The sequence below is a fragment of the Oculina patagonica genome, chromosome 8, assembly GCF_052425735.1.
Source record: "Oculina patagonica isolate OP01 chromosome 8, crgOcupat, whole genome shotgun sequence".
NCBI classification, from domain to species: Eukaryota; Metazoa; Cnidaria; class Anthozoa; order Scleractinia; family Oculinidae; genus Oculina; species Oculina patagonica.
Genome location: NC_135765.1, coordinates 19,395,799 through 19,413,422, shown reverse-complemented (window position 1 = coordinate 19,413,422; position 17,624 = coordinate 19,395,799). Strand labels below are relative to the sequence as shown.

General features: G+C 38.4%; 2 protein-coding genes and 1 pseudogene across 2 annotated transcripts in view; 1 reads left to right on the top strand and 2 right to left on the bottom strand.

Annotated features, from left to right (window-relative positions):
* LOC144662790 (neural cell adhesion molecule 1-like) overlaps positions 1 to 17,624 on the bottom strand; it is a 68,011-nt gene that overhangs the window by 37,374 nt on the left and 13,013 nt on the right. The window contains exons 2-3 of the mRNA XM_078523717.1: positions 14,358 to 14,714; positions 2,916 to 3,170 (exon numbers count right to left, since the gene is read on the bottom strand). Coding sequence (XP_078379843.1) covers positions 2,916 to 3,170; positions 14,358 to 14,714 — 612 coding nt within the window. The remainder of the gene's footprint in view (positions 1 to 2,915; positions 3,171 to 14,357; positions 14,715 to 17,624) is intronic.
* Positions 8,609 to 9,689, top strand: LOC144663182 (uncharacterized). The gene is made up of 2 exons (XM_078524106.1): positions 8,609 to 9,307; positions 9,481 to 9,689. Exons 1-2 carry the CDS (start codon positions 9,079 to 9,081, stop codon positions 9,687 to 9,689), a joined length of 438 nt encoding a protein of 145 aa, XP_078380232.1. The 5' UTR covers positions 8,609 to 9,078.
* On the bottom strand, positions 10,027 to 11,981 carry LOC144663180 (uncharacterized; annotated as a pseudogene).

Below are 17,624 nucleotides of genomic sequence, written 5' to 3'. Positions count from 1 at the left end.
TAAAAAGCATCGATGACTTTAAACACTAAATAAGCTTCCGTGTATACACACCGACTCACCCATTGGCGTCGAAAACGACGTTGTGTACTTTAATATATATATATTATCATTCTTTTGATATGAAAGTCGGCTTTATTTTATTATTAACCGTATGAATCTGCAACTCAAATACCTGTACAATTCAATTTACACCTGGAACAGTTCATACCAATCACAAATTCTACTGAAAAAATCTGTCAAATTCTGTAACAGAATCAGTAGACTGTCTTTAATAATGTTTGCGTGATCTTTACGCGAGTTTTCATTCAGATCGAAAACCACAGAAAAATCTGTTTCTTAGAAGGTATTCTGGACTTTAAAGTGGTTTCATTTTATTGATTAACAAAATTCAAAATTGATTGTAAACTACCTGAGAGAACAGATGAAATTCAGCCTATGTTGGCGAGGGAATATTGAAGTTTGGCAGCAAAATCTTGCCGCTAAGCTGTTAGAATTTCGCTTGTCGCCTGGTAGACATTAAAATTTATTCTCTTTATACTTTTGCACTGATAGGGATCAAGATTCGTGGCTAATTTGTAAAGGAAATGCTTTATTTCGACTTGAAACGCCCCAAACGCTAGTAAAAACTTTATAGTTTTTAGCCGCGGAGGGCCCTTAGGCCTCGTTTCCATGCAACTTCCGGCTTACGCTGAATCGGTGTATTGAAACTGCCTCGCGAGGTTGTTTGAATCATGTTCAGAATGATGACGTTTCAACCATGATTAGCGCAATGCACTGCCTGAAGTGAACACTTTTCCTAACGAAAACATGTTTCATTCGTGATGAGACAAATCATGTTTCGGCCAAGTGTGAACACAGCTTAAGACTATGGTGTACTGTAAATAAAATATACAAGAATAAAAAAACTCAGTATAGATTTGGAATTTGTAAGTCGTAAAAAAGTTCCAAACCGCACTTTTTGCCACAGGGAGCAGAGGAGTTCGGTTAGAATTGATCAATAAAATACGTCTTACCTCTTTGAAGTGTACTCTTGCGATATTTTACCCGTAATCAGCCCATTATGCGACCCAAAACGCACTCATTTGCGACGTTCCCATGCTTCGAATCTCAACAAAACCCGTACGATCGTTTCGACCGCCATTAGTTTGAAATGTATCGGCCGCTGACTGATTTGATTGCTGCGCTCCGTTGGACAATTCACAGCGGTCAAACGCAAAAAATGACGTCACGTCCTGTCTTCGCGCTTCGAACTTTTGACTCGAAAGTGGGCAAACTTTTGTAAGAAATTGTGAAAGAAACAGTACGGTGAACGAAGATTTCAAGCTGGGACACTCAGTGGAGATGAATTATCACATTTCCAATCCATAAGCGGCGTATAAACCTTAACTTTCCAGGGACGGAGTTAACTTTTGGGTTTAAAGCGAAAGTTTACGGAAAATAGACCCTTCCACGGTTTCTGACGCCATCTTGGTTGGGGGGCAAACGGCAAAATTTACAGTAAATGTATGAGAAAAATCGAGAGTTTGACGCTCGATAATTCGAGAAAGGTCGACATTCTGCAATTTCTATAAATAACAAACTTCAAACACTAGCGTCTGCCAAGACGAATTATGAAGATAGTTGGTCTGGACGGATGATCCGTCTGTTTGCCCGTATTTATACACAGACGAATTATCGCACGAACTAATAAATGCTCGCCTAATTAAAATGCAAGTTCGTCCAGACGGATCATCCGTCTCTAGTATAAATCGGGCCAAAACAGTCAGGTGAGAAATTCTTTCGGCATCCTTTTTCTTTTTAAAGGTTGATCATTCTCATGTCATTCTTCATGCTTGGGCTTTCAGCCCAAATATATAGAAAACAATTGGGCCGGCTCAAATGGTAATTTTAAAACGTTTTGCTGTTTCTAAAGTTTATCGTCGCTGAGATCTAGACTTGCCACAGTGAAGCGAGTTCGAGCCCACAAAGCAGCCCAGTGAGCGACGAAGTCGCGAAAACGATCGACGCAAGTCGCGATAGGTCGACCTTCGTTCCATCGTGTCATATAAATAAAGACGAAGGAATTTTTCTTAAGTCAAGCTTGAGTCTAGCTGAGATCACTCACCACAGCAAAACATGACAAAATGATGTCAAGATGCTGCTGTCGCGTTCTTGTAATTAAATTTACCGTATCATAAATCTTTCCGAACTTTTGCTTAATTTCGTGTTGTTTTGTTTATTCACTTGACTTTAACTAAAACGTATGTCCTCTTTCCATCTTTATGAAGAAAAGTCCAGAAACCATTAGAAAACACAAGCCAACAGGAAGCGTTTTCTTCATAAACATCCCAAACAGAAAATTAATTTCCAATCAAATGTAGAAAAAGATGAACAGAAAAGAGAAACTAATTAACACCGGGGGCAACCTAGTGTCAACTATTTCTAGTATAATGTAAGTGATACCTTGCTTTCTAACATGCATAATTATACAACTCGTGAGGTCACAAAGTCACAAAACCTGGCTCCACACTGTTTGGTTCCAAAACGCTGATTTCAGCAGCAAAAAAGGAGCACTTTCTGTTAACTTAAAATAATTTATAAACTTTGCTATGATTTTAGTATGTTTGAAACTATAAATTGTGCGGATAAAAAAAGGCATAAAAATTTTTATTTCAGTATGTAGCACTTTAATGGGAATGAATGAATGAACTACTTAATTGCTTAGTAGGGTAATGGGAATATTGTTAGAATTTTCTGGATGTTACCTTTTTCCTTTTGCTTAGTGAAATGTATGTTCACTGGAAATCTGGTCCATTTCAATATTAATTAACCACAGTTTTCACATGGTTTGTGGAATATGTATGCAGATGAAATCCAGGTGTGGCCAAAAATTCATACCAGGGGGTAACAGTTAGTAAAGTACTCTTTATACTTACAATTCACTACAAGTATCACATGCTTTTCATCATTTCCTGCCTGGTTGCTGGCTCTACAAGTATACTGCCCATCATCTGTTCTGTTTATGCTACTGAATGTCAAAAATGCCGTCTTGTTCCCTGAACTTTTCACTTCACCAATTCTCATCCATTTTACATCAGGGTCTGGTGTCCCTGATGATGTACAGCTGATATTGACTGAGGATCCCTCGATGTAACTTGCTTGAACCAATGGCGGACTGACCTGTGGAGCCTCTGCAAAAATATATATCAATGTCCATTTAGCAGTACTCTTTATTTGAAATACATACATGTCACCACTTCTAATAAAACCCCTTCTTTTCTCTGTTGATATATCTTTTAATATATCCAGTTAGTGTACATGAACTAAGTGCTGCGATGGTACAGTGGTGAACCAGTGGTACATGTTTTGTCTCAATACGAATATTGATATTTTAACAAAAATGTGGTTGAATGTAATTTAAGCTGAGCTAAACGCGAAACAATGCTGGTCAGCAGCCTACCCGTGTTTTGGTCATGCGAAGTGGGAGGGGGTCTGCTTGGGGTCGCCTGGTTTTACAGCTCGGTTTCTGAGGTCAGCTCATTTTCACAAGCACTTTTGCCGTTCGACTGTCTTTGGCGCCTTCTCCCTGCCCTCCCTCCCTCTCTGGTAAGTATCATGGTTCCACTGTGTATGCAGTGTGACGGTGCCTGGTGGTTGCCGCTCACAGGGTTGTCATGGTTACCCTACGCTCTCGACTTTTGTGCTCGAGGCCCCACTATCTTTCCAGGCACCTTCCCCAAGCTCATCTATTGTTGGCGAGTTTAATGTCACAGTATTACGAAACTAAAGTATTTTGGTGGAGTTTTTTCTGCCTCAAGTAACTCAACCAGCCAATCAAAGCCTATATAAAAGGGATATAGGAATACTAGTCTACAGAGAGAATTATAGCAATCTATTACCACCACTCAACTCCGCTACAATCTTTACTTCAATAGCCTAAGCAGGGCTCTGCACTTGGAAGTTCTACTCTACTCGACTCTACTCTATACTACTGTACTCTACACCACTCTACTCTAATCCACCTCGAGTCGACTCGACTTGACTCGACTACTCTACTCGACTCGACTCGATTCCACCTCGACTCGACTCGACTCTACTCTACGTTATACTACTGTACTCTACACCACTCTACTCTACTCCACCTCTACTCAACGTACTGGACTCGACTCTACTCCACTCTACTACGTTTCTACGGCTCTACGTTTTCATTCTAAACTGTATGCTTCTACGGCTATACGTTTTCATTTTAAACTCTACGCTTCTACAGTTCTAGATTTTCTTTCTAAACTTAACACTTCTACGGCTCTACGTTTCATTCTGCATTTTCATTCTAAACTCTACGCTTCTACCACTCTACATTTTCATTTCAAAATATGCGGTTTTGAAACTCTAAGTTTTCATTCTAAACGCCACGCGTCTAAGGCTCTACAATTGAAACCTTAACGGTACCCTTCTACGGGTATTCGTTTTCATTCTAAACTCTACGCTTCTACGGCAGTGGCGGATCTACTTTGAAGTGCTGCGGCCCCCCCCTTATTTTTCAGCAATAGCGCATTTTCTTTGAAGTGCCTGAATTTTCTTCGCAGAATTCAATATTCATAGTCAAGCGCCCCCCCCCCCCCCCCCCCCCCAAGCTGAAGGTCTGGATCCGCCACTGTACGGCCCTATGTACTTGTTCCAAACCGTACACTTCTTTAGCTCGACATTTTCATTTTAAACTCGACACTTCTTCGGGTCTACATTTTCATTCTTAACTCTTCGCTTCTATAATTCTACGTTTTCATTCTATTCTACCATATTGAATACAAATGAAAATTATTTGCCAGTTCTCAAACCTTGTTTTCATTGCCAAAGAACTTTTTTTTTTATCGTCAATAGAAAACGAAGTGCCGTAAGCGCGTTTAGAATGAAAACATAGACTCGTAGAAGCGTGCCGTTGAGAATGAAACGTTTATCCACAGAAGCGTACAGTTTAGAATACCAGTATAAACATAGACTTGTAGAAGCGTACACTTAAGAATGAAAACAGACTCGTGAAAGCGTACAGTTTATAATGTAAACGTTGACCCGCAGAAGCGTACAGTTCTGAATAATAACATAACATAGAAGCGTGCAGTTAAAAATGAAAACGTAGAGCCGTAGAAGCAGGTACAGTTAACAATTAAAATTTAGAGTCGGAGAAGCGTACAGCCTAGAACAATACCGTAGACCCAAAGAAGCGTACAGTTAAAAAATTTAAACGTAGGGACGTAGAAGTATACAGTTAAGAATGAAAACCTAGGGCCGTAAAAGCGTAAAGTTAAGAATGAGAACGTAGAGCCGTAGAAGTGTACCGTTAAGAATTAAAACGTAGGACCATAAAAGCGTAAAGTTAAGAATGAGAACGTAGAGCCGTAGAAGTGTACCGTTAAGAATTAAACGTTGGGCCGTAAAAGCGTAAAGTTAAGAATGAGAACGTAGGGCCGTAGAAGTGTACCGTTAAGAATTAAACGTAGGGCCGTAAAAGCGTAAAGTTAAGAATGAGAACGTAGAGCCGTAGAAGTGTACCGTTAAGAATTAAACGTTGGGCCGTAAAAGCGTAAAGTTAAGAATGAGAACGTAGGGCCGTAGAAGTGTACCGTTAAGAATTACACGTTGGGCCGTAAAAGCGTAAAGTTAAGAATGAGAACGTAGAGCCGTAGAAGTGTACCGTTAAGAATTAAACGTTGGGCCGTAAAAGCGTAAAGTTAAGAATGAGAACGTAGAGCCGTAGAAGTGTACCGTTAAAAATTAAACGTTGGGCCGTAAAAGCGTAAAGTTAAGAATGAGAACGTAGGGCCGTAGAAGTGTACCGTTAAGAATTAAACGTTGGGCCGTAAAAGCGTAAAGTTAAGAATGAGAACGTAGGGCCGTAGAAGTGTACCGTTAAGAATTAAACGTTGGGCCGTAAAAGCGTAAAGTTAAGAATGAGAACGTAGAGCCGTAGAAGCGTACCGTTAAGAATTAAACGTTGGGCCGTAAAAGCGTAAAGTTAAGAATGAGAACGTAGGGCCGTAGAAGTGTACCGTTAAGAATTACACGTTGGGCCGTAAAAGCGTAAAGTTTAGAATGAGAACGTAGAGCCGTAGAAGTGTACCGTTAAGAATTAAACGTTGGGCCGTAAAAGCGTAAAGTTAAGAATGAGAAAGTAGGGCCGTAGAAGTGTACCGTTAAGAATTAAAACGTAGGGCCGTAAAAGCGTAAAGTTAAAAATAAAAACGTAGGGCCGCAAAAGCGTAAAAAGTTTAGAATGAAAACGCAGAGCCATAGAAGTGTACAGCTAAGAATAAAAACGTAGGGCCGTAAAAACGTAAGTTTAGAATGAAAATGTAGGGCCATATAAGTGTACAGTTAAGAATGAAACTGTAGGGCCATAGAAGTGTACACTTAAGAATTAAAACGTAGGGCCGTAAAAACGTAAAGTTTAGAATAAAAAACGTAGTGCCATAGAAGTGCGCACTTAAGGGGATCGTTACCCAAAATTTGTGTTCCCTCGAACGTTTTCAGTTTTTCCTCTCTCAAGAAACATATAATTCTTATCTGAACCATCGATTCTAACAAGAATGATGTTAAGCAAGCATTTTGAAGCGTTTTCAATTTATTTCGACTACTCAAGCCATTAATTTTTTCGTTGTGTCCATTTTCAATGATTCTTCTTTGTTAACGGAACACAAGAAGAGGTCCAAATCATTCCTCTGTATCCATCATATCCAGGAAATCCGATCAATAATTATATAAAATTGATTGATGTCTTACAGATGGAAACGAGGCAAAAAAAAAAGAAAGTGAAGAAACAAAGAAAGAATGCGAAATAAATCAATAAATGAATGAACATTTCCGTAAAATCTAAAAGATCCAAAGAAACCAACCTATATGTTAAAAAAGTACAGAGTATTAACTTCCAGTACTAAGTAGATGTCCTTTAACCCTTTAACCGGCAGATTTCTGTGACTTTCTAAAGGTTTTTTCTGGGCTTATACATTCTGTAGAACTTCGTGATTGCATATAAGAAGTTCAAGTAAAAATGTGTGCTGTTTCGAAACACCGAGGGCTCAGATTTTTATTGTGACGTCAGTAGTCGGCAGTTGCTTCTTTCGTAGGCGAGCTGTTGGGCTTGGATTTGGCTCGTTTTGTGTTTATAAGTGATTTTTCGAGTCATTTTTCACTGCAGAAGCCCCCAGGCTGGCATCATTAAGCTAGAATGGTGGGTAGAGGCCAGCATCTGAAAGAAACCAGAGGTGAGAGATGATTTTGTCTTGATTGGAACGCCAGAAATATTCGAATCGAAAGATGGCGGTTCATGGGTAAAGTTGTCTCTCTGGCCGTTCTGTGGGTGGATTCCAAGACCTGCCAAGGCATTTTGGACGAGTTCTGACTTCCAAAGAATGCAATCGGTGCAACATTTTGCCGGCAGGATTGGGTGGCTCGACACTTATAAAAAATATATGGAATAAAGGTAGGAAGCCTTTCATGCCGCCGCCATGACTGTTTTTCCCAAGCATCCCTTTCGGTCAGCAACGAGGAAATTACAGGTTTGCAAGCATAGCTCTAATCGAATAGTAATTGCTGAGTCTGCTGAGTGATTGATGGGAAATTTCCTTGGTGAACGGAAGGGAATAGGGTTGAAGTTTGCTGCAAATGTATATTTTTGAAGTCAGAATTATTTTTTCATTAAAAAAATGGAGGCAAAGATGTGTGTTTTTTGTTGTTGTCCTGTTACGTAGAAAACGGGCATTTTCAGATTTGCTGCTGAACAAACAACCATATGCAACAGAAATCAAGAGTTGTAGTCAGTTAGTTGGCTTTTAAAGCTATGAAAATTATCACTTTGCCATAAAAAGCAGTCATTACTATCATGTGCCCAGATATGTAAAAGCTAGGGATTTTCAATCACTGCTGGTGTTTATCGTACATATATGTACGATTGCCGGTTAAAGGGTTAATCTTTGTCATTAATATTAAATATTGGCTGGATAGTATGGATTTATTGGATTTCATGGACATATTTAAGGGTAAAAGAAGTTAAGCATGAACTATTTTATTTTTTGGTGGATAGTATGGATTTATTGGATATCGTGGACATACAGCCAGCGTCTCTTTTTAAAATGTAGGTTGGATAGTTTGGATTTCTTAGATATGTTGGAAAATGAAAGACAAAAATAATAATAAAAAAATATAAATAAATTAAAATATTAAATGATACTTTATAATTATTTTATTTTATTTTTATTTTATTTTTACTCTTTTTTTTCCTCTCTTTTTATTTCCTGATTATTATTATTATTATTATTATTATTATTATTATTATTATTATTATTATTATTATATCCATGTATTCCACAAAATCCAATAAATCCACCCTTATTTTAGAAAGAAATTAAGCGGGATCTGGTGATAGTCCTTGTTCCAGTAAATCCTTTAAATCCAACATATCCGCCCCTATTAGAAAAGGAAATGCGAGGGAGAGCTTATGGTTCTTTATTTATTATTCATTTTTCTAGACAATAGTTTGATGTCCAAGGAGTCCATCAAATCCATAAAAACCACCCTTACTAAATAGTGTTTTACTTAGACATCACTTGCAGATTCCCAAAATGTCTTTTATTGTTTAGGGTGGACAGCGTGGATTCCTTGGATATGTCGGATAATGAAGTATTTTTCAATCTTTTGTCTTTTCTAAGGATAGATAGCAGCTATGCTACGTGGATAATAAGGATTCTTTGGAAGTATCAGAGCCGCTTTTGTAGTTAATTAAGGCCCTCGCAGGATTCTTAATTCTGTGGTTATGTAATATCATTGTAAAAAATACAAAACAATCGCTTCCTTTATAAAGGTTGGTGGTATTAAAAAAGTTCCTTTCATACGTACAATTGTTTGTTGTTGTTTTTTTAACAATGCTCTTTTCATATCAAGTATATTATACTGGAAGAAGAAAACTTTAAACAAGAATGCCGAGCTCTATTCGATAAAGCCCTAAGTGTAAGGTTTTACGACAAACAAATGAACAAACGACATCATGTTTTCACATTGTTGCATGCATAATATTGACCATCACAACAACAGCTATATAAAGATCGTTTGATGCAGGCCATTACATATCATTGCAAGATGCAGCGAGCTACAAATCCGTGTAGGCAACTTAACAGCGAGGGAGTTAAAGCAGCCGCCTTATGTTATTTGAGTCCAATAATCCATGGCGAATGCAGCATAATCAGTGCTAGATGTATCGCTAGCGTGAAACAACAAGGACTGGAAAAAGCCTGGAAAGATGTTTGTCGCATGCGAGATAACTGTGACAAGGCAGTGTCTGGTAAGAAATGCTTTAGTTTGTTGTTTCCCTATTGAAAACCTTATTACTGCATGAAGACAAATATATCCATCTTTCAAAGCTGTAAGCATTGTGTTTCTAAATGCGCCCATAAAAAAAAAATATTTACTATGTTATTAAGCTAACTTTTGTCTTGTATTCGTGTGCCTTTTCAGGAATAAAGAATGTGGCATTCTTTTTTAGTGCCGTGGCAACTCAAGAAAAAAGGAAGGCCAAAAGCAAGGCGAAAGCCAAAAGCAAAGACATGAAACGTGTGACTGACATTCTGTCTTATCCTTATTGCGAAGTTATTCGCCCTATCACGATTGATTACGATCTAATCGCTAAAATAGTGCGAGTGCAATTTAGTAAAACTCGTGTTTGATTTGATCGATGATGATTACAGTGATGTAAATTTCCCCTCAGTTAAGTTATATCATAAGAGCTCACTTATCACCGTTTAAACGGAAGTCAAATGAGGGAACTGCTGCTAAATGTTTCAAGCGGAGAGTCGTACTATTTTTGCTAAGAGTGTCATTATTATCATTAGTTGTGTAAACTTTTTCGACAACGTGTTATTTAGTTGAGTTTGCACTGACATTTGTGTATCGCTATTGCATCTATTACAACAAGATAACGTAAGTTTCAGTCAGTTTAATCTGATTAAAAAAAAGCTAACATATTTCACAGACTTGTTTTTTGCTCGTGTCCTTGTGTTAATGCTAAGCTACAGGTATTTTCATTCCACGAGCCCTTTTCTTTAGTGAGTCCGCTGTTCTACCATCTTGAAATCGAAATTCGGGATCTCTCAAAATAGCGGTCCACTGTCCAAACCCGTGCTGACTTATCCCTTCCTTTAGAAAATCATCCTCTTCTTTCGTAAATTTCAAAACGTGGCAAGTTTTCCTCTGAAGTTGCACGTTGCCTTTAGTAAGGGCATCCTTTCCAGGGGTCGAGCTTTGGTTACATCGAGCTGTTTCAACTGAGGGCCCTGAGCTTGAAGTTGAACCGCCAAGTCTTGCGTGTACGTCATCGTCTACTTCGGATCCCTTGACCTTGAAGTTTTTGCAGACACTCGTGACCCTTCAATGCAACTTCTCGAGATCTTTGCTTTTGATAGTGAACTTTAGCAACGACAGAGCTGTGTTTCTGGTCCTCAGACAAAAACCTTTGCTCTTCGCTAGTGAGCTGATTGAGGCTTTGCGTTTCGACGATTTGGCGATAACGTGTGGGATGGATGTATTTTCCAATTGCATCAAAAACCAGTTTGCTCATAGTTTCGCCCAATTTGCCGTGCTGACCTCCATTTCTGGTGACGAGAACGAAATCACACTGGGGTTTAAGCAACGGTCTAACGTTCGAGATGTAGCCGTTAAGAACGTGCATGTTAGCGTCGGTCAGAATCAAAGAATCGAAGCCATATTTTCCAGCCGTCTTGAACGTTTTCTGATCGATAAATCCACCGTTTTCCTTTGCTGTGACAATCATGTCCACCGTCAAATATTGGTAAGTCATGGGCCGCGATCCCTTCACCTTGATGAACAGATACATGGCTACAAATTTCGTGGCAAATGTTAAGTCTGAGGGGTTAACTTGGGCTGGACTGGTTTTGCACATTTTCACTGTATTTTCGTAACGCGGCAGATGAAATTTCACCACCTCCAACAACTCCTCCATTGTGGCCCAGTGCCCTCTTGCTTCCAGAGTGTCAATGTCTAAATCTTGTGTCCACTGCAATCTCATCATCTTTGCAACTGTTTTTCGGGCTCTCTTGAGGTACAACTCTGTCGTAGAAAACTTTCTTAGAACTGCTTCTGATGCGCCATGAAGTTTTCTGAAGTCGATAAATTCAGAAATTGCATCTATGTAACCCAAACGCCCGCCATGGCCGAGTTTACATACATCTTGTAAGTAGTCGATAAACTTAAACAACAGATTTGGAGAACACAAACTAAAGTCGATCACTTCAAACGTTAACTCTTCTTCATCTTCACAGCAAAATCTAAGAAATTTGAAGCACCTTGTCACTATCTGTTGAGCGGCACGATCTTTCTTACAACCACTAGCACTTCCTGTCAACCATTTCGTGAATACTTCGCCAATGTTACATGATAATGGAAATGAAGAAAGTAACTTCACGTTGCGCTCTGTGGTTTCGCTTGTCTCATCTTCATTTCTTCCAATCGTCAGCGACTTTGTTACTTGTTTAGAATCGGGCCTTTCGTCAAAATAAAAGAACCAATTGTGCTTAGTGCTAACGTGTTTTCTACAGCCTCTCTGACTTTGAAATCCATCATGTTCACACTCTTGAATCGGGCAATGGTACAAGCTGTCTGCTTCATCTTTTTCCAAGTGAAGCCGCTTTGCTTTGGGTGATGCTCCTTGGACATCTGACCAATTGACTTTGCACTTCTTGCTCATTTTTCCCTTTAAACAACATGTGGCTAACACAATCGCCTTTAAATCTTAGCCGAAACAAAGGACGTTTCAACTTGCCAAAACATGCCCTTGCTTGCCCACGCTCATTACTATTGTGTAAAATTCATGACAGTGAGATACAACCCAAACTTGCCCAAGCCGGTCTGTACGCGCCTTTTTCAATTCAGGGACACAATACATAGTTAACGGACCGATAAATCGGAACAAAACAGTCCTAACTTTAATCCTGACCGATGAATTTGGGAACATTATGTTCCATACGCAAATGATACGTGAAAAAAAAAAAACCAACAAGTTCAGCTTTAAAGCTAAAAAAGCATCTATTAAACGTTTAGGTAAAATAGAACCAAGCTTCAAAATCTAGAGCACTTTGATGTTCTCGAAGGCAGTAAAATAAACCCTGGAAAAATTTTGGGAAATGTAGGGGAGGAGAGGAGAGGAGAGGAGAGGAGAGGAGAGGAGAGGAGAGGAGAGGAGAGGAGAGGAGAGGAGAGGAGAGGAGAGGAGAGGAGAGGAGAGGAGAGGAGAGGAGAGGAGAGGAGAGGAGAGGAGAGGAGAGGAGAGGAGAGGAGAGGAGAGGAGAGGAGAGGAGAGGAGAGGAGAGGAGAGGAGAGGAGAGGAGAGGAGAGGAGAGGAGAGGAGTAATAGAATAGTAGACTCGAATCAAGTACAGTATAGTAGAGTACAGTACAGCACAGTACAGTCGAGTGGAGTAGAGAGGAGAACAGTCACATAATATAAGCTTATATAAACGTACAGAAGCGTTGAGACGAATAAAGAAGTGTCGAGAATAGAGACCAGTCCGGTCGAGAATCGTACAGTAGAGACGACTAAAATATAGTTAGTAGAGTAGAGTAGAAAAGAGTGTAGTCTAGTAGAGACGAGTCCTGTCAAGTAGCGTACGTAGATGCGAGAGTAGAGTACATGATAGTAAAGCAGATTCAAGTGGTGTCCAGCAGAGTAGGGAACAACAGTAGAGTATAGTGGAGAAAAGTAGAGTAGTGGCGATTCAAGTATACTAGAGTGGTATAGTAAAGTAGCGTTGAAATTGTACAGTAGATTTGATTCGAGTTTAGTTGACTTGAGTATAGTTATGATGGTGTTATTGTGTAGTAGAATATTGTTTCTAGTTGCGTTGAGATAAATTGAGATGTTTAAAGTGGCAGTATGACTGCCACTATTGTAATAGGGTACAGAGAGTAATGTTTGTCAGTGTGAGTGAAGTGTATTCAAGTATTGCTTCGAGTTGAAAAGAGTTGTGATGGTGTAGTAGAGTTGAGTCGAGTTGAGAAAAGTTGTTATTATGTGGTATATTTGATTTGAGATGATAAGAGTAGGAAGTTTACTCGAGATGATAAGAGAAACTTAAGATGTGATGTTAGTAGTTGCGTAGAGTTGAGAAAACTTACAGAATAACTTTAATTTAAAGGCAGTCGAGTTAGTCGAGATACAGAAAAAACTCCACCAAAATTCATCCAATTTCGTTCCAGGTATAGTTTTCAATGCAGACTCCTTACCCATGTCCAACCCTTTCACAATGATTAACTAACAGATAAAGGGACAAGAAGGTTCCATAATTTCTTGCAAGTATAGTTCCAATTAGTTGTCAGCTGACACAGCCTTGTGTGCCCACAAGAAAAAACATGTGGTTCATGAGAACTTCACTTTGAAAACATTTTTCCCTGATGATAAAGGTGCAAAAAATTAAGTTGGATTAAATCACTTGTCAGTTGTATGTTATCAGGTTGTATCATTCATGGTGCAGACCAAGTATTCTGAAGAACAGAAAGAATTAATATAGTAAACAAAAAGGAAACCGGCAAAACAAGGCATATTAGTCTGCCTTCTTTAAGAAAACTGAGCCTACTGAATACTATATTTTTAAGATTTGTGTCTTGAAATGATTCAAACAATTAAAAAAAAGATTGCTTGTTTCACTAAGTACTGTAGCTAGTGAACACTTAACCTGGAAATTTGCAGTGGCATTCTCAGAGAGTGGCTCATCATTCACTGTTCCCTGATCAAAGTATAGGTTAATGGAATTGTTGCTTTTGTGGAGGGGGGAGGGGGAAAACAGAGATGTAATATATCAAACACATAGCAAAAATGTATATGAGGAGCTTAACTTGGCTAAATCTACTATATATTTATGAGTTAATTCATGAGTTTGAGAATAGCCATTCAGTCATTCAGTTTCACCTGTTTTAAACGACTTGGTGAGCCACTTCTAACACATTCAACAGCATTTCATCAGTTATGGATACTCAATAGTGTTTTAAAATTGTGTAGGTTACAATGAGCCACACTTGTACACTGTATACAGCCCACCCTAATAACTGTTGAAAGGTCCTAATACAATTTGTGAGGCCGGTACGATAAAGGACTGACTTGGAAGGATTCCGGGGAAAGGGTAAATAAAGGATAAGCCAACCAGTATGAGGGGTATGCATGGGCCAGACAGCAGAGGATTAATAGGTTTGTTTTAGGGTGTTCCACACCACAACATTAATAAAAATAGAATCTGATTGAAAAATTCTCAAAGAATGCGTTATTTCCGATTATCCAAAGTTTAATTATAAAGTTTTTTCTTTACCTTGTGCAGTTAAGTCCATACCTGTCACAATAAGTTGAACATCACTGTTTATATCTAATCCTGATGTCGGAACTAGTGCACATCTATATTTCGTTTTGTGTTGAGATGTGACATTCACAATGACAAGAGTAGCATTTCCTTTCATCTTGACTCTTCCTTTGTAAGCAGGAGGTATATTTGGGTGCTCCACGACACTACCATCACTCTGTTGTACCAGCATCGCCTTGAAAGCACCACCGGAGACTTGGACTCTATAGATAATACCTGACAGCTCTGCCTGTTTGTTATCCACACTGTAGTCCCACACAAGTTTGGCATCACTTCCCTTTTTAGCATAGCTTGGATCAGAAGGTTCCAAGGTGAACTTCAAAACCCCTTCTAGATATGTAAAATAAAAATAAACAAGAAGTACAACACAGTTAACAAAATAATTATTTAGTGAACTATTGGCTTGAAAGTGCCTATGAAAATAAAATTTTTAACTGCGTTTTTATCCCTGAAAAATGTAGTCTATGATCCATTGATTCCAGCTAATTTTGCAATTTACTGGTAAGCATCAGTTCAGGGCGAGAGATCTAAAGTAGCCGACCTTTTCATTTTCAGGGACTGGTGCTGAAATAATTCCTTGTGACATTACAAGGTTCTTGACCCTTTTGCTTGCCACAGTTTCTACTGTAAGCATGTAGTGAATTTTCTGATTGGTTATAACTGGTTTTCCTTAAAAACTTGGCTGCAACAACCAAATTAGACATGTGTACATTAATTTGCTTTCAGTGATTCAGGGCAAATTAATAACAAATTACAGCTGAAACTCTTCTTGCTACAGCCTCTACACTGTATTCAATTGTTACGAGAAGAGTTTTGTCAAACATTTTGGCTTTACACCCTGGAATGTTTGTGCTTGTCAGGAACAGGAATTTTCCGGGGTTTTCTTTTCTTTTTTTGATTTGCAATACTTACAACACTACAAAGTATACAGCACTAACATTACAAAAAAAAGTCATGATAGCATTACATTTCTTATGCTTCTTTGTAAAACTACATGTAACACTTACAGTAGTATTTATGATCTTTAGTATTTTTCTTTTTCGACGTTTTTGCTTGTTTACAAGCTAAAAACGTAGAATAGGGGTTATGTGGACAAAATTTGGAACCACATATTTGTAAACTCTCAAGGGACTTTTTTAATTTCTCAAGGGACTGTTTTAATTTCACAAGGGATTACTTTCCGCTGTGGGTGATCACTTGCGATCTCGTGGAAAAAACGTGACTTGTCACATTTACAAACGTTATATAACAATTTTAAAAGTGACATGTCAGCTTTCTTATCTCAACGCACGTGTGTCTGAAAGGCGATCTATAAAAAGCGTCGCACAAACAATGGATTGCGTAACTAAAACACGAATAAATAATCACTAGCACTTACATTGTTTAAAAATTACAAACGTCAGAAATAAACCATACCAAAAAACTCGCTCTTTTCAAAGATATTATTTAAGTTAAAACAAATGCAAGAGATGGGGGCTTCTTTTAGCTTAGGAGCAGTTAAAAATTAGGCCAAATTTGGTCGCTACATGCTTGCCATTCTATTTCGTCATCAGCCTAGGTCGTTAGGGACGAGACCTTGCGTTGACAGCAATGTCGCATGAATCCGCTTTACAACATGCGATCGTATCTACGCAGTTCGAGTGGAATTTCAGTCAAAGACAGCAAAATTCTTTCGTATTTCATCTTCAAATATAATTCGAAAGCATTCACTGTATATATGGCTTTTGTTTAATCCTGGGTCTTGATATCCGACCCTCGCAGAGCCTAGACAAAACGCAGCTTGAGTGTAACGATTTGTTTACGCCGCAATTATATGCGCAATGTTTTCTCCGACAGTAGTCGGAAATATCCGTATTTTTTTTCGTTCTTTTTCGTGGAGCAATCATAACGATACGGCCTTGAACACATTGAACAGCGGTCTACCTATAACAATTCAAATATGGCGTCGCAAAAACAAAGCGTCGAACGCATATTTTGCTGTTTCATTTGCTAATTTCGCTGCCGTAATCGACTGCCTCGAAAGTTCCTTGCAATTTTAAAGTATAGAATTGTCAGATCTCGGTGAAATTTGCACTGTTTATTTGTGTGATGTTAAGGAATATGTGTATAAATACCCGGCGCGGACGAGCCATTTTTCCCTGATTTTTGACAAAATTATATGGCTGCATTTCCTCCGCGAAGATAGGAAATTGTTAAACTAAACTACAAAGCAACTGTAATGATAAGTTCGAAGAACAATGCACAGGATAAACCTTCGACTCATACTTCATGCAAAAACGTTGATAGAAGAGACTTTGAATCTCGAAGAGACTTTGATTAATGAATTTTAGTATTTCATAATGAACTTCAGTATTTTTTATGAATTTTAGTATTTTTAAAGAACTTTAGATTTTAAGAATTTAGTATTTTATCTTATTGTAATTTTAAGGGCATTGAGATTTTTAATGTAATGCACTAGAAATAAATTATTATTATTAATATTATTATTATTATTATTACTGTTAACATCACAACACTAATAACTAATAATAATTAGACTAATAATGCAAATATTAACACTGAAAATAATAGAACACTAACACTACGTACTTGAAAAAAGGAAATTATAAAAAAGGTATAGCAAGAAACAAAAGGAAACTAAATGTTTTGTAAAAATTCCATTTCTTAATATAGTTATCATATTTAATGGATTTGATAACAATATTTGTACCATGCCATAGAAAATACAGCCAATCAGAATACAGGAAAGCCTAAAGGCTCGTGTGTATACCGAGAAAATACAAGTGACTCGTGGGATATTCCATAGTATACCACTCGAAAGCGTTGCATAACTTATAGTATTTATATTGCTCAAGATGTATACAAAACATGGACCACCACCCCTGTGGACCCGGTCCATGGACCACCTTGTGGACCCGGTCCATGGACCACCCCTGTGGACCACCCCTAATTTTTGAAAGAAAATCAAACTGTAGAATGGGGACAGGGTATAAATTGACGGCAGGTACTAAAATCCAAAACAACGAAATGAAACCACTGAAACGAAATGACCGAAACAAGCTAAACCACCAAAACGAAACTGCCGAAACAACTGAAATAGCTGGAACGAGTGACAAAGACAACAAGACAAAATTACCGAAACAAGCAAAACCTTTACCAGCTAACCTAAACAGACTAACCGGAGTGCTAGTTAGGCTATAAACCGGAGAGCACCTTCCATGCCTTCCACTCCGGTTGGCC